This window comes from Geospiza fortis, unplaced genomic scaffold (assembly GCF_000277835.1).
Source record: "Geospiza fortis unplaced genomic scaffold, GeoFor_1.0 scaffold112, whole genome shotgun sequence".
NCBI lineage: Eukaryota > Metazoa > Chordata > Aves > Passeriformes > Thraupidae > Geospiza > Geospiza fortis.
In genome coordinates, this window is record NW_005054298.1 from 2,672,593 (window position 1) to 2,696,676 (window position 24,084).

At 41.2% G+C, this 24,084-nt stretch overlaps 1 protein-coding gene across 2 annotated transcripts in view; it reads right to left on the bottom strand.

The window, feature by feature from the left end:
- The window catches only part of KYNU (kynureninase), a 181,123-nt gene that overhangs the window by 52,111 nt on the left and 104,928 nt on the right, over nucleotides 1-24,084 (bottom strand). Inside the window, exons 1-2 of one of the 2 annotated variants that reach the window (XM_005415729.2) lie at nucleotides 9,029-9,175; nucleotides 1,300-1,489 (exon numbers count right to left, since the gene is read on the bottom strand). In XM_005415729.2, the coding sequence (XP_005415786.1) occupies nucleotides 1,300-1,468 (169 nt within the window). In that variant the 5' untranslated portion in view covers nucleotides 1,469-1,489; nucleotides 9,029-9,175. Of the gene's footprint in view, nucleotides 1-1,299; nucleotides 1,490-9,028; nucleotides 9,176-24,084 lie in introns of those variants that run through there. The other variant, XM_031057744.1, reaches the window with a different exon arrangement.

The window sequence follows — 24,084 nt, forward strand, 5'->3', positions numbered from 1 at the left end:
CAGGAATTCAGGCTATTGACACCATTTTCTATCATAGTTCCTTACTGGACAAACTTTGGTAATTTCTCATTTACCATCAGTAATGTCCTTTCAGGAAAAGAAAATCTGCAGAAAATTCTGTCTGCATTAATTGGAAAAAAAAATGGCAAGGAAGTTCTATCATATTTTTTCCTTTCATTTTCAATAGGTACATTTAGCCAAGGCAGGAAAGGAGGAGAGTGACTGTGCCTGTGTGTGTTCACCATCTAAGGAAATAATCTGCCATTTCTCCAGTGTGCAGTGACCAGGGCTTGCAGAGCCAGCACAGCTTTTTCTCTCCAGGTAACTGAGACAAAAATAAACCCAGACAGGGCTTGGGAAGCAGGAGAAGAGACAGGACCTTGCTGCCTCTATAGGTGGCTGCTCCCACCAGGTTTCCCTGCATGAATTTGGCTAAACATGGTGGCTATTGCAGGTACCAAAAAAAAATTTGGAGCTGGGTTTTAGTTTTGATGGTCTGGGAGCACTAACCCCAAGCAAATTCTTCCCTTTCAGCCTGCCACCCCCTTTACCACCCCTCCTGCCTCCACACCAAGCCCTCCCCATGCCCAGACATGCCACAGGCTCCTCAAAGCTACCTGTGAAACACGAAAGAAGGAGAAAAATGTCCAGAACAATTTCACACAGCTTCACTGAAGTCAGGTGCTGTCTATTTTTAGGCAATTCATGAGGAAAGTGGAAAATATCTTCAAATAAAGGGCTTCATTATGAATTATTTGCTCAGATCAATTATTTGTTCTGAGGCACAGTCTTCCATTTGGCTTCAGTGAGAAAATAGCTCCACCACCAGCAATAAGACATAAATGTTCACATAATATATATACTGCCTCTTTCATTAACTAAAATAATTGTAACCAGACAGATAATTCCAAGCTGAATCACACCAAGGAAGCAACTGCTCTGAACTACCCAACCGAGGCTGCTGTTTCGAGCCATTAGACAGAAAAGCTCCTGCCTATAATTTTCAATCAGTCACTACATTGTTCAAAGCTGCTGACTGACAGCATAAGCACCACATAAGTACTGTATCCTCACATTTGATTCAGGATGGCAACGAGAACATAGAGCTTTTGGTGCTAGAATAAGCTGATGGATTGATTTAGCAACAGCGGGGACATTCTGTGCTCAGATATGACTACAATTGCTCAATTATCTCATAAGTGACGATGATTTCCAAAGACTCGTGATAAACACATGCAGAAGATGTGAAGCCCAGCCCTTTCCCCCTACTTCTCCCTCAACAGCAATTATAACTCTCACTTGGAGGCAGATCCTTGACTTTGGGGACGCAGAAACATTCCCGAAGATGCTTTAACTCATCTTTTTCATCTAAGTGGAAAGCAAGTTTTTTGTCTGTGGGGCTGCATCCGAGCTGCAAGGCAGTTTGTTCCAAAATGCTTGCTGGGAGCACAGTAGAAGATGGATCCATTTTCAGGTCATTCAATTTCACCTGAAAATCAGAAATGGCAGTTTAGCTTCTGCAGTTTGCATAGTCACGAGTGGCTGATAAGCAGCCACTAAAGCTGCACCATTCAAGACCCAAACTTTCTTCATTTAAAGCTTTTAAAAAGTGAAGTGTCTGAATAGAATGGTAAACCTGATCAAACATTTCCAAGGCAACATATTGCTGTAACCCCAAAGGCTTTTTTCTTTCCCTTCTACAGATACAAAGCTCTTCCCTTTTTAAACTTTATCAGCCTCTTCTAAGTGTTCCCACCAGACTGACAGCAGCTCCAAATGCTGGAGTGTCACTCACAGTCTGGAGACGTCAAAGCCAGAGGCAGAATTATTATTTCTGTAGTCTGAGCTCCTAAGAATAGCAGGTGCACAGATACATTGAAGATGTTTCCATATTTTCCAATGTTCAGCCCCTTTCAGCATTTTTTGCCTCAAAAATTGGAGGGGGTGTTTGTGTACGGCCATGCTCATGTGCAAGGGCAGAGCAGGCAGGATGCAGGTGTCAGGCAAACACAGCTTTCAAAACCAGGGCCTTGAATTAATATTTCCTTTCAGCTACACCAAATATCCTGCTGGTTTAGATCTGTTTCTCCTGGGAAAGGAGAGAAGCCCAAGTGAAATCAGAAATATGACAGACCGCGAATTGTAAGAGAACGCCCAAAACTAAGTGCAAAATTTACAAGCTCGTTGATCTTGATATGAAAACAGTCCTGTAACTGTAATGCTCAGAGACACCACTGTGCTCCAGACAGCACTTGTGCACTTGGCTGTAGAATTGGCAGAGAAGGTTTGCAGCACATACTCTACGCTTTAGGGCAAGACTTCCCTGCTGTGTTTTGTGGCAGCAGGCAGCCAAGAGGTGCTTGGTGGCTGCCCCAGTTTGGGGAAATGTGTAGTTACACCATACAACATTCTCTGCCTATTTAACATCCCCAAGAGTCTTGGTGCAAGGGAACTCTCGAGGGGATAGGCTGAAATAGGACAGATTAGCACATAACAAGGAACACAGAGTCGCTAGAGAATATCACTTTTTCTCTCTGTTTGAGAAAGAAAACTCTTTAAGCACGTATCTTCCATAAGCTCTCATTTCTTAAAGCCAAAATACCCTACATATAGCTATCAGAAACAAGCTGTGGATAGAACAACAGATGACTATTGAGAAGAGCTTTGTCAACACATATGGGAAGGACAACGGTTGGTATTTAAATATAAACTCTCCAAACAGCACAGCCTCCTTAGTGCTAATTAAGCCAAACCTGTTTGTACTCTGGCCAAATGGCCAGCATGATGCTACTTACCTGCTTTAATCTGCTATCATTTGGTTTTATTATTATTATTTTATTATTATAAGACTGATATTTTACACAGTAACCATTTTTCCCCTCCCACCAGCATGCAGAGTTAAAATAAAAAAAAATAACAAAAATAACAGCAGAGTTCTTTAAAACAACAGTTTTCACTTAGGTAATGTTCACCCTCCCCTGGGATTTATTGGAGACATCCTATTTTTATGCTGTCTCCACACAGGTTGTTCACACCTCCTCATTGTCACCAAATTTATCATTCCAACTCATTCACCCTAATCATCGTTTAGCTGGGGGAAAGAAAAATAAAATGGCAAAAATGTTTGGGGGGAAAAAAAAAGATATTTCAGCATCTTGGTTTTCAGAGTGCTTTTCAAGGTTTCTAGGAGGCAGAGGGCTGCACCCAGACTGGGAGCTGGGTGTGATGCTCAAGTGGCCCCAACTCCCAAAAAGCTGCACCCCACTGCAAGCCCTGAGGAAGGTGTGACCAGGCTCCCTGTGCCCCAGGGAACTGCTCCTCAGTTCCTCCACAGCTGAGCAGCTGATGCAAGAGCTCTGCTCCCTGCTGGGATGTCAGTCACAGATGTGCCTTCCTAACCTGCAGAAAGGCAGGTGATTTGGCACACATCAGGGAGGACGGCTTAGGGATCTCTATTTCCTCCAGATGTTGTGAACCAACAAGAAAAGCAAGTTATGGTCACAGACACCATGGCCATCACTAATACAGTCACCTCATTATACACACAGAGTAACTCAAGTTTCACGTCTCCAAATTACAGGATTAATGAGAGCTTATTTCCAAGCAATACTTGGATCAGCACTTGGAAAGGAGAGCTAGGTTTTGTTTCCAAGGCTTGTTTATTTGATTTACAACCCCAGCATGGATGTCCCGATCCCATTATCAAAGCATGTCCAGCACATACATAATAAAGATAGAGCCCTTTGTTTTTAATAATGAGCACTTAATGCAAATTATGTTAAAAAATCCTTAGATGAGGGATTGAAACCCATGTCTTCCTGTCTCCTTCTAGGTAAAAGAATTGTCAGTGCAGTACTTTCTGTAAAATCTCCTTCCCACTCAATGCCTGGATTTTCTTTTTTTTTTTTTTTTTTTAAATTTTACTCCCTGGCGACATACCTCCTGGAGGTAAGGAGCCTTTTCAGCTCTCAAAACAGATCAATCTTGAGTTAAGAATATTTGCTCAGTGATGCTCAGCCTCCATGGTCCCTAGGAAGTATTGCCATCACCTCTGTCTTCTGCAAACAGCCTAAAGGGGGTTTGAGAGCCTCCAGTGTTCATCTCCTGGGACCACTGAGGTAATTGCCCTGAAATTTGTAATCAGGAGGTGGATGATAAGGGTGCTTGAAGGACTGTTTGGTATTATAACCCCATTCTTCTCATCCAGCCTGTGGATTCCCTGCTCTACACCACGTGAACACAGCACAGCTCCCTATTATTTAGGAATTCCTATGATTTATCTCAGCAGTCTCCATTTTTTTAGCAAGGACACCCAGTTATTGCAGTGGGTTTGTGGCCATCATCTCCCAGGTCATCCACTGACCCACCTGGCAAGCACAGATGGGTTTTGGTTCCATTTGAGGCCTGACCCAAACCTCACTGAAATCAATAAGTGTCTCTATTGCAGACAGCAATTTCTGGATCAGGCTCTTGGTTCCCTGTCATTGCTGCATCTGATCAATGGTTTACATTTATTGTGATTCTTATTGATATCAGATTTTGACAGCAAATATAATATTAAATACAGAGATCTAGAAGTTAAAAAAATTAAGTGCTCAGGGGTATCTGATTTAATACAAACATTATGAAATAAGATAAAACTACTAAAATAAAATCAATCAAAATCCTGTTGGGGAATGAAATCCCAGAGATCCAGTTCTGAGACCAGCATAAGAAAGTACTTTTGCCCTTTGAGTGGGAATTAGGCTTCAAAGAGAGGAATCCCAGAATTGCTTGGGGTTGTCTTTTCCCATTCCCCTTAACTCTGACTGGCATTATTGGTTGTTTTTTTGGTTTTGGTTTTTTTTTTTATTTTCAGAATAGAGTCCTGTGCAACTCTTTTACAATAATTCATGAATCATTTGTTGTTTTCTACATGTAGAGCAAACACATTTGTATAAGAACAGCACACTTTATCTCCCTATAACTGAAAACAGTATTCAGTCACCTCTTCAAATTAAAATTCAGACCCATCAGAGGAAAATGCATTTCCCTCTTTGATAAACATAGCTCCTTAGCAGATTTTTTTTTTCATACAGCTTAGAGAAAAAATAATATTTTAAGAGAAACAATTTGTCTCCACTACCTACTCTAAAAACAGTCATTCAGGTGTTTTCATATAATCCCAGAATGGTTTGGGATGGAAGGGATTTTATAGGCCACTTTGTTCCAATCCCTGCCATGGGCAGTGACACCTTCCTCTAGACCAGGTTTTCTTCTTTCTTTCCTTGCAAATTTATTTCAGTTTTTGGCTTAACAGATGACATGAAGTCAATGTATTTTTGCTTTTTTCTTCTTTCTTTGTTCTTTTGCTCTTCCACAGGACTTGCTTGTACTACACCCTGATTCAATGTAAAAACTCAACTATGACTGTAGGCAATCTTTCATATTCAAAAAAATCACATGCAACTTATATTGAGAAAAAAAATCATTTTTCCATAATTTATCAGCCCCTATCAAACATTGGCCTCTACTACTTATTTCCCATTTTAAAGCTATGAATGACAATGGATGAGAATTAGTCAGGCACAAGTGACACGAATATCTGGGTGATCATTTCAGTTTTGTCCTTTATGCATAATTTACTGACTAAATAATAAAAAAAAGTGAATATTAGCAAGTCATCTTATCAAACCTCCTCAGGAAGGTCCATTAGGCTTAATTATAAAATGATAATTTGTCCTGGTTTAGATCTGCTCGTGTCTTCATAGGTCTCCCCTCTGCCTTGATGTTGTCGTAAAAAAAAAAAAAAAGAAAAAAAGAAAAAAAAGTAAAGTTCCCTTAACCCTCCCCTTAAACATTTTCTTTACATATTCCAAGATGTTACTCACAGTCTTCCTACCCAGCACAGTGCTGACAGGCACACAGTGAATCCCTACTTTACGCTGTATCCTCAAGGGAAAAGGGTTTACCATGGAAATGCCCTGCCCTTTCTGCCCTCCAATAGCTGTTCTGCAGATTGCTAAACACAGCTCAGCCCACAGACCTTTGATATGGTGGGGCTGGTGTCCTAATGCACCCTTTGGGGAGGAAAACTGGGGGTGTGCACATGTGTGAGTGGGGAAGTTTGCTGTCAAAATACACCCACTGAAAGCACCAATAGCGCCGTAATTGAGGCTGGTTTGAAAAACAAACAAAAGAGGAACTCCAGAACTGCACAGCAGTGTGTAAGGGCTGATTCTCTTCCCATCCTTACACCAAAGAAATTGCTTTGCTTGAGAATGATTGTGCAGAAGGAAGTTTCTAAAACAGCACAGCCCAAAGCAGCATGCAGCCTAGATTACTTCAGGTTAAATACACTTCAGTGAATTTGTTTAAATTACAGAACCAGAGAGAAAGAAAAATCTAAATATTCATAACATCCCCAACAACAGACACGCAGCAGCAACCACCACTGTATAATTAAATAAGTTATACAGCACAGTGTCACAGCTGCAGCAAGGGAATGTGACAGAGAGGAATTATGATAAACTCAGTTATTTTGAGTAATTTAGGCACTTATTGACCTTCGTGTCAAGAAGCGCTATGGTGCTAAAAGTAATTTTACACAGAAAACTCATCTTTTCTCCTCTAGAGTGAAACCACGTTACCCTGTGGTCGGCAGCCCTTCCTGGGAGGGGTGATGAAACTCCTGAGCAAATACTTATTGCTGCATGGAGAAACAGCCCCAGTCACGTGCCTGGCTCCCCAGACTCTGACCCCACCAGCCACATGATCTCCGAGTTAACCAAAAACCAGGTGAATATATAATTATTTATCCTATTATTATCTTTTCCTTTGTCACCATGGCGAAATTTAAAGCTCTGATTAAATTAAGAAGGCACTCCTCTTCATATGGGCATGGGAAAATTAATACAGCTGTAATGAATGTGAGTTTAGACCAAACTTTTATTTTCATGAAGGAGACAATCAATAGCAGAACAGCAAGAAGCCAGCAGTGTTTGCAATCACATGGCAGAGGGAGTGGTGGGAATTTACACAGAATGCAGTTTTGCCAGGGGGGAAAACAGAAGAAGGATTGAAGGTGAAATCAGGAATGAATAGAGTTGATATCTGTCTTTACTCTTTATAAACTTTATCTCAAACCAGCCACGTGTTTGCTCAATCCTCTCCATTCAAGCTTGAGTGACACCCTTTCCTACACACAGCTAGAACACAGGAATATGGGACACGAAAAAATGTTTCCATCCAGCCTTTGTGAAGCTTCAGAGGAGGGTTTAAAAAAAAAAAGGAAAGGGGAAAAAAAAAAAAAGAAAGAAAACCCACCAAAATATATAACGGAACTGTGAGGAGAGATATAGGGGCAGGAGGGTCAGAGTTGTGGACTAACAATGTAATTCAGAGATACATCTCCATCCTGGAGTCCTGTGTGCCCAGACCCCTGCAGTAATGCTTGTTTATTATCTGGATTTCCATTTTCAGTAAGCACCAATAGATGTGACACTCTTGAACTGTAACATTTCATCTCCTTTGCTAGAAAAAAGCCCAACAAAACAAGCACACAGAGCACTTAATATTGACCCAAAATAGAGCTGACCTCTATCCATCAGTTCCTGGAGTATCATTGCCCTCTTTTGCACTGTCAAATTACTTTTTCTGGGGCTTCTCACTAACTCTGCTTGTTTACTCCACCAGCAAGACAATGGGACTGCTGCTCAGGAAACTTTATCCTGCCAGGAGTCTGGTCTGGGAAAGAAGTAGGAGATTGGGGCACTTCAGTTACTGCAGCAAAAGGGATCCAAAGTCAAACACAGCCCAAAAGGGTATTTATTTCTTGTTTGGCTGGCCATTTAGGTCAAACTAAGCTGAAATACACTGCAACTTTTCAATTTGCCTTTGGAAATAAAACTGCACAAACAGTGGAGTGAAAATTTTCCCACTGCATTTCCCTTTGAATGAGCATCGTGCATTTTAACCTTGATTGTGGATGGTGGCAGGAAAGCAGCTGTGCTGGCAAAGGCCATATGCTTGCAGACTTTTATGAGAATTGGAATATTGACCCCTTCTTCCCATCTATTCTTCTCAACCCTTCTGCTGGAATGAAAGGAAAACAGAGACAAAATCCTTTGCCCTTAAATTCAAGGATCAAACATCAGCAAACATATAGCCTGGATACATTTGTTTTGGTTTTTTTTTTTAGCTGCAGAACAAGTAAAATGGTCTGGGTTTTTTTTTTACTTTTTTCTTGGTGTTTCTTTTGTGTGTGTGTGTGTTTTGTTTTTTTTTGTTTTTCTTTTTTCGAAAAGTTGCAGCTGCTGTAAGTTACAGCAAGACCAATGTGCAAGGGAGTGAGGCCACATGAGATGGCCAAAGTCCCAGCAGGCACAGGTCTATGAGGCAGAGAATGCAACTGAGGGCAGCTCAGCCCTCACCCTCTCAAAGGAGCTGTTAGGAGCGTGACGGGAAGGCAGGGACATCTGACAGTTTAGAGAAGGAAAAAGAAGAATAAAAGGAGCTCTGTGTGTCTGTAACTAAGACTGTGTGGGGTACCTGGGGCAGAGAAGGGATTGAGGGGTGGGCAGGAAAACACATTTCCCAAACCAGCAGCTTCCTTGCCTTGTAACCACATAGAGCCACCCACATCCTTGGGTGTGTTGAGATTGCTTCATCTCAGCCTCCCCCCAGTTATTTGCTGTGCCCATCTACCATCCATCCCTGCCCGTCCCAGACCGACCAGAGACCACTCAAGCCTTGTCCCTTGACCGGGAGGAACTGTGTGAGCTTTTCCACAGGAGGGCCAGTACAAGTTGTAACAAATTAATTTAACAAAACATACGCCTTCTTCTGAAGGCATGTGATGACAAAAAATAACAAAGGGCACCCTAAAGCAAACTCAGCCCGTGCCAGATGGGATGCCAGGACACTGGGTCCATCAGGTCATGAAAGCTTGCCTTGGCACTGCTAGCCCTGAGCCTTCTTGCTGTCAAGAGGATAAAATGATCCAGCAAACAAAGGAGGATTCTCTCTAACAGGAATAGGCAGGTCTTACCCACAATGACACGGCCTGGAAGACCCCTAGGCAGGAAAACTGTGGTTCTTACAGTCAGGAAAGGAGCAGCAAAACAGTGACTGTCCAAGCAGCACACACTGCACCTGCAGCACAGGCTCTGCTCAGGCACAGATGCTCAGAAAAGCCAGGATTGTCTGTATTTACAAGGCAAGCCCCACAGCTATTTTTTAAAGCATGCCATCTGCACCTTGTGATGGCACGATGCATTTCACCTCGGGCTTCACAGCAATCGCTCAGTAAACAACAGCATAAAACCTTTGGTCTCCTCCCTGCTGAGCTTGCTATAACAACTTTCTTATCACTTTTGTTTTCTCTCCATTCCATCAACAGCCCCGCTCTGCCCGAAAGCTCCTCTGTTACCTCGGGTCACATTTAAACCCTGTGTGATAAGGATGCCCTACACCTGCACCTCACTTAACAGGTTCTCCTCCCTCCTCCTCAGCCCCAGCTGAGTTGCTTTTTCCCTCGGAAGTTATTTGAAGGGAACACGTATAGTTGACCTTTTTGCAGGAGTGGATTGCTCTGGCTGTCTGATTTTAACTTTTGGTCTTCTGATTAAGACTAAAAAACCCTCGCTCAGTCCATTAAACTTTACTTTATAGAGACTTCACTCCCTATAATGATGATCCAGTGTTTATTTTTTTATTTATTTATGAAGCAGTCATTAGTAGCTCCAGCTAAATAATTAATTGCCCTTTGAGTAGCCAAAATGAGCTCCTGAAACCTTTCTCCTTGTCTGAATGGATTTTTCCTATTTTCTTTTCAGTCAGACTCTTAGGCACATCTTATCTAAATAGATACGTGGTTTTTCCTATTATGTGACCTGCTCCTAGTATTGTTTTTCTTCAGGCTCTGTATTAGTCATCATTTTCATTTCTTTCTGAGTCATTAAACATGATATTTGTCCTTTAAAATCTATTCTCAAAGTAGTGCCTCTATGAAAAAAAAAAAGAAAAAAATCACAGGAATAAGAAATTATTTACTTTTCTGCAGTACCATTTAAGGAGAACTATTGCACTTCTGCACTGATAATAGTAATACCCAGAGAGGGACAATAAGGCAATGAGAATCAAGTGATTTCCACGCAAAAGAAACAAGAGCAGTAACTCCCCATGATTCTGATAACTCCATGGTAGCTGCAGCAGCAGGAGAACACATTTTGAATAGATGAAATTTCCTTGTGTCTTTCCAAGTTAGCTGTTACTAATAAAAGATGACTGTAGCTCGGGTGCTCTCACCTGCATTTCCAAGCTGGATGCACACACACATTGGGTTTTTTTAAAGCCTCTTGCTATAAGGAATGGGTTCACTGTTGTTGATCTTAATGTTCTGCAAAGAATAAAAGATTTCCCCCACCTCTGGTCAAATATTTGGTCTCAATGTTTGCTCTGGATAAGGACAAGCAAGGACATTTCAAGTGTTTTTTACCAAAGGCAGGGACAGGAAGGGGACATGCCTGTCCACTCCTGAAGGAGCAGTAGTGTGATGACCAAGGGGGCATTTGAGAGACTGAAAGAAAAATGGGAAATGTGGGGGTCCCTTTTCTCACAACAGCTGCTTGCTATGTCTAATAAAACGCTAAAAATCAAACTGAGCACCTTGGGGATGGATTTCCAGCCAACCCCCTAACTGCTCTTTCAGCAAGGTGCTTCCAAAGGTGTTTCTGTATCAGATGTGGCCTCCTTCTCTCCTTCTACCTAGCCAGGTTTTCCTCCCCCCCCAAATGACCAGCAGCATGTCCAGAACTCACAGAACAACACCACCACCACCAACTTCTCCCTCTGCTTGTGGCACATTTCCTGCCTGTGGTCACAGAGCTTCTGAGAAAGGGGAAATCAGACACCAGCTACGGGCCAGATGCAATGGGATAACAGCAACACCTCACTGAGAGGCTTCCCACAACACCAGAACTTTCCTTTTGCCCTAAACATTTGTGTAGCATGTCTTTTATGATGCTCTTCACACCACTGCAGGCTGACAAATAGCTGAGGACATGAGCTGAGCTGAGGCAGACAAACGATCCCGGTGCCTTTCCCCTCCTTCCCCCTTCCCTTGTTTGCAGCTCCATAAAAGTGAATGCACTTCACACTTTTCACTCTTGTTTTTAAGCTCTTGCAGCAGTTACCACCTGGAACAAGGCTCAGGGACGGGGAAGGAAGAAAAGGCAGGACAGAAAATAACAAGCTGAGCTTGTACTGCATGAGGGCTGCATGAAAAATGAAATGAAATTTAAAAAGGGAAGGGAAGGGAAGGGAAGGGAAGGGAAGGGAAGGGAAGGGAAGGGAAGGGAAGGGAAGGGAAGGGAAGGAAAGGAAAGGAAAGGAAAGGAAAGGAAAGGAAAGGAAAGGAAAGGAAAGGAAAGGAAAGGAAAGGAAAGGAAAGGAAAGGAAAGGAAAGGAAAGGGAGAAAAAGAAAAGAGAATCCAAAGGTCACACATAGCACAGTACAGGTTAATGAAGCATCACACGGATCTGGACCCTCCAAAAGCTGGAATTGCAAGGGAGGGCTCAGCTGATTTAAATAGCATGCCACTGTTCTGGACGGCCTGGAATGAGCAGAGGAACTAACAGCACATAAAGGATGGTGACAAAGTGGTGTGTGACACCTGAGGGAGGCCAGCAGTGGCTTAGGGAGGGGATATAGTCACACATATCCTGTGATAAGAAACTCATTGTGCAGCTTTCTCTCTGAGCGGGTTTAACAGCGCACACAGAAACGGAGAAATTCTCCTTGGCAAAGCTGAACATCCTGGAAAACTCTCTAATGCCAAATAACATGTGAAAAGCAACAAGCTTTAGGGCCACCAGGGCACAGCACGGTTCTTGCAAGGGGCCAGAGGTGAGGAGAAAACCTCGAGCTTTATTCACAAAGCCAGCAGGCTGCACGGGAACGCAGCAGTACCAACTCTGTCCAGGAGAACAAGCAGGTTCTTGTGCTGCTCCGAGGAGGTTTTTGTTATCCACACACTCACTCCTCCTTCCCCCAGCCCCAGAGTCCAAGCTCCCAGCCCTCCCTGAGCACAGGATTTATCTTTGCTTGATTCACTAATAAACTGATTAGGCAGCAGATCAGACCACAGACCGGCCAAGGTTTAAACGAATCTTTAGCCAACATTTAACTCCATATTGATATTTATAATCCCCAAATAACCCTTTGTTTGCCCCCTCCCTGGTTCCAGGCAGTGACTCAGCAGGCACAGGGCTCCATTAATATTCCCAGAGCGTTTCCTTTCCACTGGCTGTCTCCCTTGTGCTGTGATCAGACCTATCAGAATGTGGTGAATTGCTCTGAGGAAGGTTACAGGTCTCCACAGGGACTGCTCATGATCTTTGAAAAATGCATTTCCCTCCAGCAAGCTATAAATGCTTACGAGAGTTGCTAAAGATCACTCAAAATAGATTATTGAACACTTTGATGCTGCACTCTCATTTTGCGTTATCATATACTTAAAGTATATTAAAAGATTCCCTAAATGCCAAGTGCATTTGCCTGGAAGAGATTTGTGTTTTCCAAAGCCAGAAGAAAATATCTTTGTATCATTCCAGGATATGTAATGCTTTTTTCTGCTATCCTGAAGAATGGATTATAAGCGTTTGACAGTACTTTTTTTTTTTCCCCCTTCTTTTTTCCCTTCCCCCAGAACCACTTACTGTTGTGATAGACTTTAGTTAACTTCTTTGGATTGTTTTTTGCCTCACTAACAGTCTGCAGTCAAAATGAAAAATAAGAACCTTCTGGATCCTGCCTTGATAAGGTCAGGCTGTAGAATTTTTCTTTCCAGCAATTTAGCCAGGCTCTCTCCTCGCAGAATACATTTACTTGGTAATAAACATCTCCAGACAGCCAGGCTGTACAGACTGGAAACAATTAAGCCAAAATTGGGGAAAGCAGCACATGAATAAGTATTTCACTTTTCAATGAAATTAGACTGAAAATTTCAGGAGCAAAGAAAGCAACAACATTTTCAAATTGTATTAATTAGACAGATTTGTAAAAACCTGTGCTCATGCAAGTACCTTATGCATATTTTAATATAAAACTATGAAGAAAATGTGCTGGATAATCACAAGCCTTTGGTGCTGTCCTGCTCTGGTCAAGCACCAGACACACACATACATTTAGAGAACATAATTCAATATCTAGTAGGGACAACAGTGAAGTTTAGCTATATTCCTTTGGCTTTACAAAAAGAACTCTGCTAAGCAACAGGTTAAAAGGGTTTGTCTGACTAAAGTAGAATAAGATTAAAATGCAGTTTATTCCAGAAATGAATTAACAGTTTATGAAAAGCCTCATCTCTCAGGTAAACAACGAAATAAATGTTTAGATGTCCAAACTTGTTAGAGATCCAAGTAAAATTCCTTTGTAACAACCCAGAGTTTTTCTACCATCACAAACACTTCACCAGATCCTAAATCCCACAGTTTTCAGTTTTTGCATATAGGCACTTATAGCAAATCCACCACCTGTTTGCATGCAACAAGAGAACAAAAAGCATCTGTTCTGTTCTTTTTAATTAGTTTATCCTCCTACACCTCCTCTGTCCAACATCCTCAAATAGTTTATATGTAAATTCTTAAATAATTTAGAACTGAACAATTACACATCATGTTTGTAACATCATTTGGTGTGATTTTCTCAAGAGTCTCAAAACTGGCAAAAAACTAAACTTGGTTTTAGAAAGAACTTTTTTTTTTTTCCAGTTTGGAAAGTTCACAGCATTTTCCAGAGGAATTAATGAACATTGCTAATAGCTTGATCCAAGTTATAAGGCATTAGGAGGACACAAGCAGGAGGAAAGGCAATATATAACCTTTAGATGAGACAATTAGAGATCAATTATTAGAGCCAGAGAAGAGCATTTGAAAGCAGCTTCTTCATTAATCAAAGATTATCTCAAATTAGAATGTTTAATTATTTGCCACAGTTCCTTGTATTTTCTTCTGCACAAAAAAAAAAAAAAAAAAAAAAAAAAAAAAAAAAAAAAAAAAAAAAAAGAGACGTTATAGGAGCTGCTAGGTTTTGAACTTTCAATTTTAACATGATTTTAAACCTAAAATACCAAATATTTTAAAAAATAGGTAACAGTGAAATTGCGTAACTCAGGAGATTACATTGAAGATGCACAACTGATGATTTTTATATGCTAAATCTGTTGGGTTCATCTGTTAATCTATTTGGACCTCCAGATACCTGGAGAAATTATTTTAATACAAACAGCAATAAAGGGAAAGATGGGAGCATCCCATGCACTGTAGTGACCTGGGGCAGGATCCAAGGGTTTGATGTTAGATTTAAATTGAATTTGTAAATGGCTGAGTTTTAGATTCTCAAACAATTGAGTACATCCAAAACCTCGAGTGGGATGCAGCATCACCAGCAGGCACAGGAAGGGTGATCAGAGCAGCTGGAGGGCAGAAAATGCCAGGCAATGCTCCAAATGGGAGCTGCGCTGTGACGGTGTTCCCAGGGGTCTTAGGATGAGGGAAGAGATGAGGATCTGAGTCCATGTTTCAGAAGGCTGATTTATTATTTTATTATATATATTATATTAAAACTATACTAAAAGAATAGAGAAGTGAGTCCTAGAGAGAACATCTACACCTAGCTCTGCCAGTATTCAGGACTGAAATGAACAAAGCAGAGGAAAACTAGCAGAGTGGAATTTCCTGTCTTTCAGATTGCCACTGTGACAGCAGGGAAAGGTTCAGTAAAGTGGATGAGGAAGATGGGATGAAGGAATTGCCACACTCATAAGAATATCTACTTGATTGTCCTGGGTTGACTATATGATGCTTTTATCCCCAGTCTTCTCGTTCTGTTTATGGTGAATAATAAGTTTTGCACATTTAAGACTTGTTCCGGAGAGTGAAGGGGGGAGAGAAGAACGCACAGTTTGTTTTCAGACACTGCATTCACTCCTCCACTTTCCTGCTCCTGGACTGTGTTGTCTGCAGATGGACAGACAGCAGGACAGAGCTCTCCTTTGCTTTTAGCTAGTTTTTAGCTTGCTGAGGAAGAGGAGTTCCCTGGACTGTGGTTTTTCTTTTCCTTGGAGCTGTTTAAACCTGCTCTGGATGGAGGAGCACTGACAGCTCACACCTGTGGCCCAGCAGGCCCGGCCTGGGCCTTGCCATGTCCGGATAAGAGACTGAGAGAGCCAAGCTACAGCCCACCAAGGGGACTTTCTGATTTGTCATCTCTTTTAGAACAACAAGAGATTTTATTCTTTAATATTGTCCGTTTTTTGTGCTGGTGAATGCTTTGCCTATTAAATAAACTTTTTTTTTCCACTTTTCTCCAAGGAAATATTTTCCCAAATCAGTTAGGGGAGAGGCCGCTTGAATCTGCTTTCTAGAGGAAACCCTTTGGAGGTTCTCTCCCAAATTTGCCCTAAACCAGGACACCTTCCCTGGCCTGGTGGTCATCACTGACCAAATCAGCACGGGCATTTGTAAGTCCTGACAGCTGAGATGAGAGCTGGGAGGAAATACACCTGGAGAGCAGGAAAGGCCTTTTGCAAACAGGGATTTTGGACTAACACAGGGCAAAGAGGCCTTGGCTGAGACCCCTGTGCAGCCCAGGCAGGTGTTCAGTGTGGCTCAGCAGGAGCAACAACTGCGACTGATCATCAAAGAGCTGGAGCAGGGCAGGTCCCTGCTGAAACACCCCCAAAACCTCCTATCCCCAAGGACACTCTCCAGCCATCCCAGGGCTCTGAGGAAATGCCATCTGCTGGCTGCTCCTGAGGGACAGACCAGTCAGCCTGTGCTTGCCACCCTCTCCATCCATCTCCTGGGAGGGAGAGGCATGCTTGGTGACCACAGCACCAGCTGGCCACCACCTGATTCCTGCTCCTGGATCTTCTCAGGAGCAGTGTCCCAGCACGGTGCCTCAGCAGTTATTCTTCAGTGACAGCCAGACACAGATGTAGATCCAGGCTGGGGGCCCAAGCTGTTCCCTTTATGAGATAATTTTCTTACACAGACATTTTTTCCTCTTGGCCAACCCTGTAAGGCCACCATCAAGCTATTTTATGTCTTTGTTCCTTTGTAAGGTGTATCCTGAACTTGGATACAGATACTTTTTTCTCCTGGATGACCTCTCCTTGCAAGGCCCCATCTTTTGTTGGCCAGGTTAGGATGACCCCAGACATGTTCATTCAAACTAGGTTTTTAGAATCATTGAATCATTTAGGTTGAAAAGACCTTAAGATCATAGAGTCCAGCAGTTCCCCCAGCAGTGCCAAGTCTACCATTAACCCATACCCCCAGGTGCCACAACCACACACCTTAAACACCTCCAGGGATAGAGGCTCAGGCACTGCCCTGAGCAGCCTGTTCCAGTGTTTGATAGCCCTTTCAGGGAAGAAATGTTCCCTAAAACCCAATATAAATCTTCCTGGTGCAACTCGAGGCTATTCCCCCTCCTCCTGTGCCTGTTCCCTGGGAGCAAAGCCTGTCCCCTCCTGGCAGGGAGTTGTGCAGAGCCCCAAGGTCCCCCCCGAGCCTCCTTTTCTCCAGGCTGAGCCCCTTCCCAGCTCCCTCCAATCCAGCTCCAGAAGATGCTGCTCTCCATGCAGTCACAACATTCTTTGCACAAGAGGTACTGGAAGATACTCTTTGCTAAAACATGAAGAAACAAAAGCCCCTTTCATTGCTCCCCTAGCTTTTGCCCCAGAAATCATTGTTATTCTACAATCTCACTTTAATGAAGTAAAGGCAAAATGTGCTTCCTCCTGGCATAAGCTGAAGTTTATACCAGACAGAGATTTTGAGAGACAGAGCCCATAAAAATGGTTTACTGACATATGTGCACAGACTGCTCATTTCTGACAGAAACCAAGTCTCACTTGACCTTGGAGGAAAGAGTTCCAACAATTTAACACCAAGGACTCATCCATGTGTGTGTTTCCACCAGCTTTACCTGTCTGTGAGCTCTCCACCATCCCTCTCCCATATAAGTGTTGGAAAATGAGGCCATGAAGTCACATTCAGTTGCAGAACTAAGTTTAAGCTAAAATTTTTGCAGCAGGGTGCATCTTTTCATTTTGGAATCCCTTCATATCAGATCCTAAGAGATCCCAATATCTCCCCACAGCCTCTATGAGCTTTGACAAAAAATAAAAGATGATGACTGCATTAATAAAAGGCACGGAAGTTCCAGTCAGGATTTCAAGTTGTCCCACTCTGGTATATGTATTAACCTACCTTTGAAAATAAAATACCTGGCTGGTGCAATTCTCAATGCATTTCCCATTTAAGAAAAATAAAAAGAAGAAGAAGAAAAAAAAAGAAAACAAAACCAAAGTAAAAAACCAACCAAAAAAATGCTGTTCAGCTATTTGAAAACTGGCTGCAGGCGTGTTGAGGTATGTCTACAGTATATCAGGCTTAACCCAAAAATGTTCTCAGATATTCCTCTACACTCCATTACAAAAGCCTGAAAACAGAGTTTATTACAGCTTTACTAAAGCCAGCACCATAATTTTGATGTCTCAGGGGTGATTGGAAAAACACATCCCAGCAGGTTATCCCTAACTCTTATTAATCAATACCCAATCTTGTTCTGTATCACACAGAATTATTACTATTTTCAAGCCTCTCAGAGCAGAGCTGAGATGCAGCATCTGCCAGGTAAGAGCCAGTCCTGCCAGCCAAGCTCTCAGCCTCACCACAGGCTTTTTCTACATCTCCTCTAGTGCAAAAGATCTATAAATACCACCAATAAAAGCTCTTTCCTGTCTTCCCAGTGTAAGTCTTAGGGATTTCACTGCTGGAGTAATATCCTGCCTCCTCCAGAAGGTTATTTCTATGGGAAAAAAAAAAAATATATATATATATGTTGAGCTAAAAAACCTCAATGCCACAGCAAGCACTACTCATGGAACCAGTCAGAAATCACTGAGAGCTGCAGTGATACCACTCATGATTGTGCTGAGGGTGGAGTGGCTGCACAGCACTCAGCACAGCCACAAACCCAGGTGTTCCTGCTCCTGCAGGAGATATTGCCCTGCAGAGGGGCAGGTTCCCATCAGGAAGCAGCAGCGACCCCATGCACAAAGAAATTGAGTCATGGAGTCCATAGGATAATAAATTCTGAATTAAAATCCTACTAATAAGTAAGGAAATAATATTCTGGGGAAATATTCATGGTGGAAATAGCCCATGTATATGTGCATACAAATGGAATTTTATACTTAAATATGAATGTTTTAACACCAACTCAGTAATGAGGGGTGGTTTGCTTTTAAATGTCTGCTATCAGATGCTGGAACAATTAACAGTGTGTTGTGAAAATGACATTCCCTCATCCTCTCCTTCTCCTGACTGAAGAAGGACAAATATGAATGAATAGCAGAGAACACATACACCTGCATAGGAACATTTTCTAATTAATCCTGTGGCTGTAAATGATCCCTAGCATCTCAGAACATGATGAAAACTGAAGATAAACAGTATATGCCACTGGGAAAAGAGTGCAAATCCTTCCCTGTTTCCCTTGAAATGAAACTGTTGGCCTTGTTATGGCAAAGAAATAAAATTGAACACACAGTTTTGTGAAGGTTTAAGGTCTCCTCTTGTGTTGGCCACATACTTCCAACACCTCTCTCCTGCCAACACCAATTATCAAGTTGTTTAAAAATTGTTTAAAAATTAATTTCTTACCTTTTTTTTTAAATTTAATCTACCTTAGTTTTCAGCTTATTATCCAGCTGTCCAGAAGGTCACTCAAAAGTTGGACTGCTGGCTTATGTGGGAGAAACATGGATGTTTGCACAGATAGAAGAGGGGTGAAAGGATGATAAATTCAGTGCTAACTTGGACCTTTCAATCTAATTGCAAACCAGAAATTGCTGATTTACCCTCACCTGAGGTAACAGAGGTGCCCATATTACACAAGGACCCCTGCAATCTTTCATGGTGTGTTTGCACCCATTAACTGCAGTGCAAAACCGCACAGTATCATAAAACAAATTGGTTCTGTCTGCAAATGGGAGAGACAAACTTGTTAGAGAAGATGGAAATCTCTGCATTTCACTCAGAAACAAGCTTTACAGCTTAGCCATAAATACCCAAAAATCTTGCTTTCTAATAGAACTGTAATACAAGTTAATATATTTTGTTTCTAGGTGGCACATGGAGAAGCAGAAAATCCAATGTGTCCCCATGGCAAACCTACAGCTGGAAGTTGCAATTTTTATTTTTTATACAGTTTACCTGCACAGGAATCAAGCTCAATTTAGTGCCAGATGAGAATTAACTCAGTCCCAATGTTTGTTACAGCAGCACACAGAATAAATTATATCATATCTGTATTGCCATAAAATTATGGTATATAGTTTTGAGGTGGCAATGCTAAATAAATATTTATGAATTTCTTAGAATGGTGATGTTGAATTATAGTTATTTCACAATTTGCTTTGATTAATTTGCTGATGGAAACATTATACATTTTTCCTATTACTTCTGTTTTAATGGAAGAATATCTTTATAGTTCTATTCTATTTCAAATAATTACATTATACTGAGATAGCTTTAACAATTCACAAACCATTCAGAAAAAAAAAGCCCAAAATGAATGCAGTTATTAAAGTGACATTAAGTGCTTTAATAATCATTTTTGGTCAGGGCAGATGTGTTATAAATAAATTTCAATGCTGTATAAACCTTAAATTAAAAAAACAGAAAAATCACAGTCAGCAAGAAAATTGGATGTCTTACCAAACTTTGCTTTGCAACTTCTGAATTCCCTGAGAGGATTTTACTGGAAGTGATACTTAACCTTTAGAAGTTGTGATCCTGGAATGGCCAGGTGTACACTTCTACAGCCAGGCCAATTACCTTCAATTAAGCAATAAATGTGCAAGGCTTGTTCAGTGCCAGTAGAAATTCCTCAGATTTATACCGCACCTTCAGAAATACACTAAGAGTTAAAAAACAGAATCACCTTCCAGTAAGATCTTAATGAAACAAACCTTTATGTAACTTCACCATTTAATACTTTTAATTTGGATTTATTTTTTTTTTAAGTTTTACAGCAGCCTTAAGGAATAAAACTGCTTGGCTCTCCTAATTTGAAATAAAAAGCATATTGCTCTAGTCCCTTACAGGAGTGTCTTAACTACCCACCATGGATATTTCTTCTAGACAATGACCATATAAAAGATGAACATGTTGAGTGTGTTCATCGTAAAACACCAAATTTTTGGAGCAGTTCATTTTTTTTTGGAATTTACTCTAAAAGATTGCAATCACCCACCCTGCAGGAACAACAGAAATATATCTGCAGCTTATTCACGCGGTAGTTTGGGGGTTGCTGTTGAAGAGGAAGTAGAAATAGAGAAACGTGCTGAGAGGTTTTTTAAGATGCAGCAAAAAATGTCATTTAACTTTCCTCAGAAGTAACATATTCTGCTCAGGTGATTTTAGTGATCAAAAGGCATTAATTGCAAAGGTATAAAACAGGGGCTATATGGGCTACCCTGGTGTTATCAGGACACAAAGAAAATATCCAACAGGTGGGAGGAAAGTGAGATACAGTGCTCTCACTGATTTTAACGGGGTGTTTATGGGCCACTTATATCATACTTTGCTTTATGACACCATCCCAGAGTGCACAGAACTTTTGAGATTCCCAGAAATGCTGTTGTGTTCTCCCTGACCCCAAAAACCCAGAGAATTTTTAGTGTGCAGTGAGAGAGAAAGCAATACAGGAAAAGTAAACCACAAATGATTTGACAAAACGCTGTGTGGCATTTATTACCATCTGATGTGCCTTTTAAGAACACTTATTCTCTCATTCCTCCAACGTGTGTTTCCAAAAGTGAGTCTTGCAAATAGCAGTGAAATCAAAGATCACACTAACCATGTCTTTTCCTTACTAGCTGGTGAGATAAATCACTTTTTACATCACTTCTTGTCCATTGTCACTTTTATTTACATTTCTTTACAAAATTGCAGGACGAGGTTAGTCCTTTGTTATATAATATCACCACTAAACCATTTATCCATAAAAATCAGGCAAAACTATGATGCAGAGGACAACCCACAGCTCCAGCTCATCTCCGGGATTCACACAGCCACACTCAGAGCAAATAACTCAGATTTCTGTATTCCCAGGGCCAATGGAGTGGGTTGAGTCTCAGAACCACATTCTGAGAACTATGGTCTGCCAAACTTGCAGGAGACAAGGTTAAAAAATCCAAAATATTTAATGCTACTTCTGCATGTGGATCCTCTGTTGGTACATGAAGTGTTTTCTGTGTTTTATATTGCTCTCTGTGTGTGAAATTAAGTGCACGTTGACTGGCACTGAGAAATTTGGGTTTAATCACACTCAAAACAGGCAGAAAACATTCCCAAGCTCCAGCCAGCTGGGCAAGGGATAACACAGATTGCTGAATGGAGCCCCCAGCCACATTTCCCTGCCCTCCATCTTACTGACACAAGGGAACTCACTGGCTTAGCATTAACCAGAAAAATAGAAAACAACTGCACCAGCTGCCAGGCAGCCTCAGAGGAAACACCTCATTATTTACTGCAGCAAGAAATTCTTTATTTTACCCTTAAATATTTTCATATTTTCAATTTTCATATTTTAGGATTTATTCTTTACAATTTGTAAATAAAGCTGCAAGCTTTTATGTATTTCCTGTTCCACATTTAAAAACCCTCTGCTGACAGGACTATATTTTGCTGCAAGTTTCCAAATTTAGTATATCCATACATGTCTATTATGACCATGCCACAGAATGAGGTTTTAAAATGACCTTAAAAGAGCCTCTTTGTCAACTGGATTCTCCATTTCTCCCCAGTTTGGGTGGTGCCTGTGAGAGACTCACACTATTCTCAGAGGAAACTTTCTGTGGAGTTTCAAAAGCAGCTATTGAACAGCTCTAATAACCACACTCCTCTCAGAGTCTCCAAATCCTTCCAGCAATGTCTTTGCCTGGCACTCAGTAGAGATAAAACGGATTTCACTAAAAATATCAGCCTCCTCCTCCCCATTACCTTCTCTGGCTGTGAATTTAAAAATTCAGTCACTGCTGAGATAGGTCTGTGATGGAAACATGGGTCTTCACCTCTGAATGAAGGGAATGGAGGTGCTTCCTTTAGCATAATTTAAAATCAATCACAAGGGCTACAATGGATTCCACAAGAGGAATCCATTTCTCATTTGCTCTACCCAAATGAATTTCCTGGAATATTTTCTTTAACTTTATAAAGAATTAAAGAATCACAATAAACATGCATTTAAATCAGAGCCTTCTGTGTAATCTGAGTGATCCAACCCAGGACAGAGAGAAGGAGCTGTGCTGTTACAGGATCTTTATTTCAAAGATGTTTTTTCCTTATGGTGAGTTATTTTAAAATGCAATGCTTTTATTGCTGTGGCAATGGTAATTACAATAAAAATTCTTATTAACTAAATAAAATATCAGAAATATGTACTTTTGAAATTTTTGTTAAACCCCAATGAGTGAGTCCATTGAGAATTAGAGGCTTGCAACAGCACCTTTTTCTCTGAAAAAAATTGAATTTCTGTACAGTACACGTTAGGTAGAGCATGTTACCTTCGTACCTAGCCAGCACATACAACACAGCCTGCAGCAGAATCACAGCTACAAGTCACAGTGACAGCATCAGAGAGTCAGGAGAATTTAAAGAGCTGTGGGCTAAAGTCCCACATGCTTCTGCTCCCGTTCTTAAACCACCAGTAACACTGTTCCCTCCCCAAGATGAGCTGCTGTGAGGAATTATGCAACAATTCCAGCATTATCCCCATATCCATGTAAGATTATCCATCTAAACCTCAAGTTGTGCCAAGGAAGGTTTAAGTTGGATTTTAGGAATAATTTCTTCATCAAAAGAGTTGCCAATCCCAATCCCTGGCGCAGCTGCCCAGGGCAGAGGTGGAGTCCCCATCCCTGGAGGGATTTAAAAACCATGTGGATGTGGCCCCTGGGGACATGGGTCAGTGGTGGCCTTGGCAGCGCTGGGGGATGGTTGGGCTCAATGGTCTTAAGGGTCTTTTCCAACGTAAAAGAATCTGTGATTCTCTGGATCTCACTCAAACAGTGAGAAGAGCAGCTGGCTCACAGCAGCTTTACTGGGCGTACAACTCTTCAACAAAACATGTCAAAAAAAGATAAAAACCATGGCAACTTCACCTGATTTGGTTTTCTTCCCAGAGCAGAACCTGAGCATCCACAGAGGAGCTGTAGCTCTCAGCATCCTCTTGTTACCTCCTTCCCAAGACTGAGCATGTCCTGAGCAGGAGGAACACAAAAGCAGAAAGCTGAAAAATCAACATAATAACGCTTCTAAAGAAGCCTTATCACCATCACCTGAGATGTCAGAATTAAGAAAAAGCCTCCAATTTGAAATTTAAACACTTTGACCACTGCTGCTGACCCACAGCATCACCTAGGTGAGATATTATAGAACAGATATGCAAAGGACAAAAAAAAATTACAGACAATTACACACTTAGCATTTCTTAATTCTGAAGTGTTTACCTTCCCAATTAAAATATTGCTTAGCCAATAAGGTTATTTTATATCTGATATATGCTTTATGAATATATATGGAGCTGTGGTACTAAAATCAATATAAACATCTCAAGAATACTTTAGTTTGTTTCTGTTATTAAATAAAGCCAGTGGATCTTTTAATCCCTATGTGTACAGCTATTCATTTCACTTTTATGATCCCCCTTGGTTATTTTTTATTTCTTTGTCCTGCTTTGATCAGGCTCATGACTGATTGCAAATCAGGAAGATCCTCCTTAAAAAGTGTCTGTACTGAGCCTGTGTTTGAAAATATTAACATTATTCAGGATTTGACTTTTTTGCACCTACCCAAGGCAGTGAAGCTAGGATTATTTTCAGCGATCCCAGAACTAATTTTTATTTGTGATGAACATCAATTTCTTTCTCAAGATGAGATTCCTTATAGAATGCCTCCCAGTTTAACATTTTTAACAGGAATTTGCCATTGATAAGGTTTGTAAATTTCAAGGATTTTTCAAAC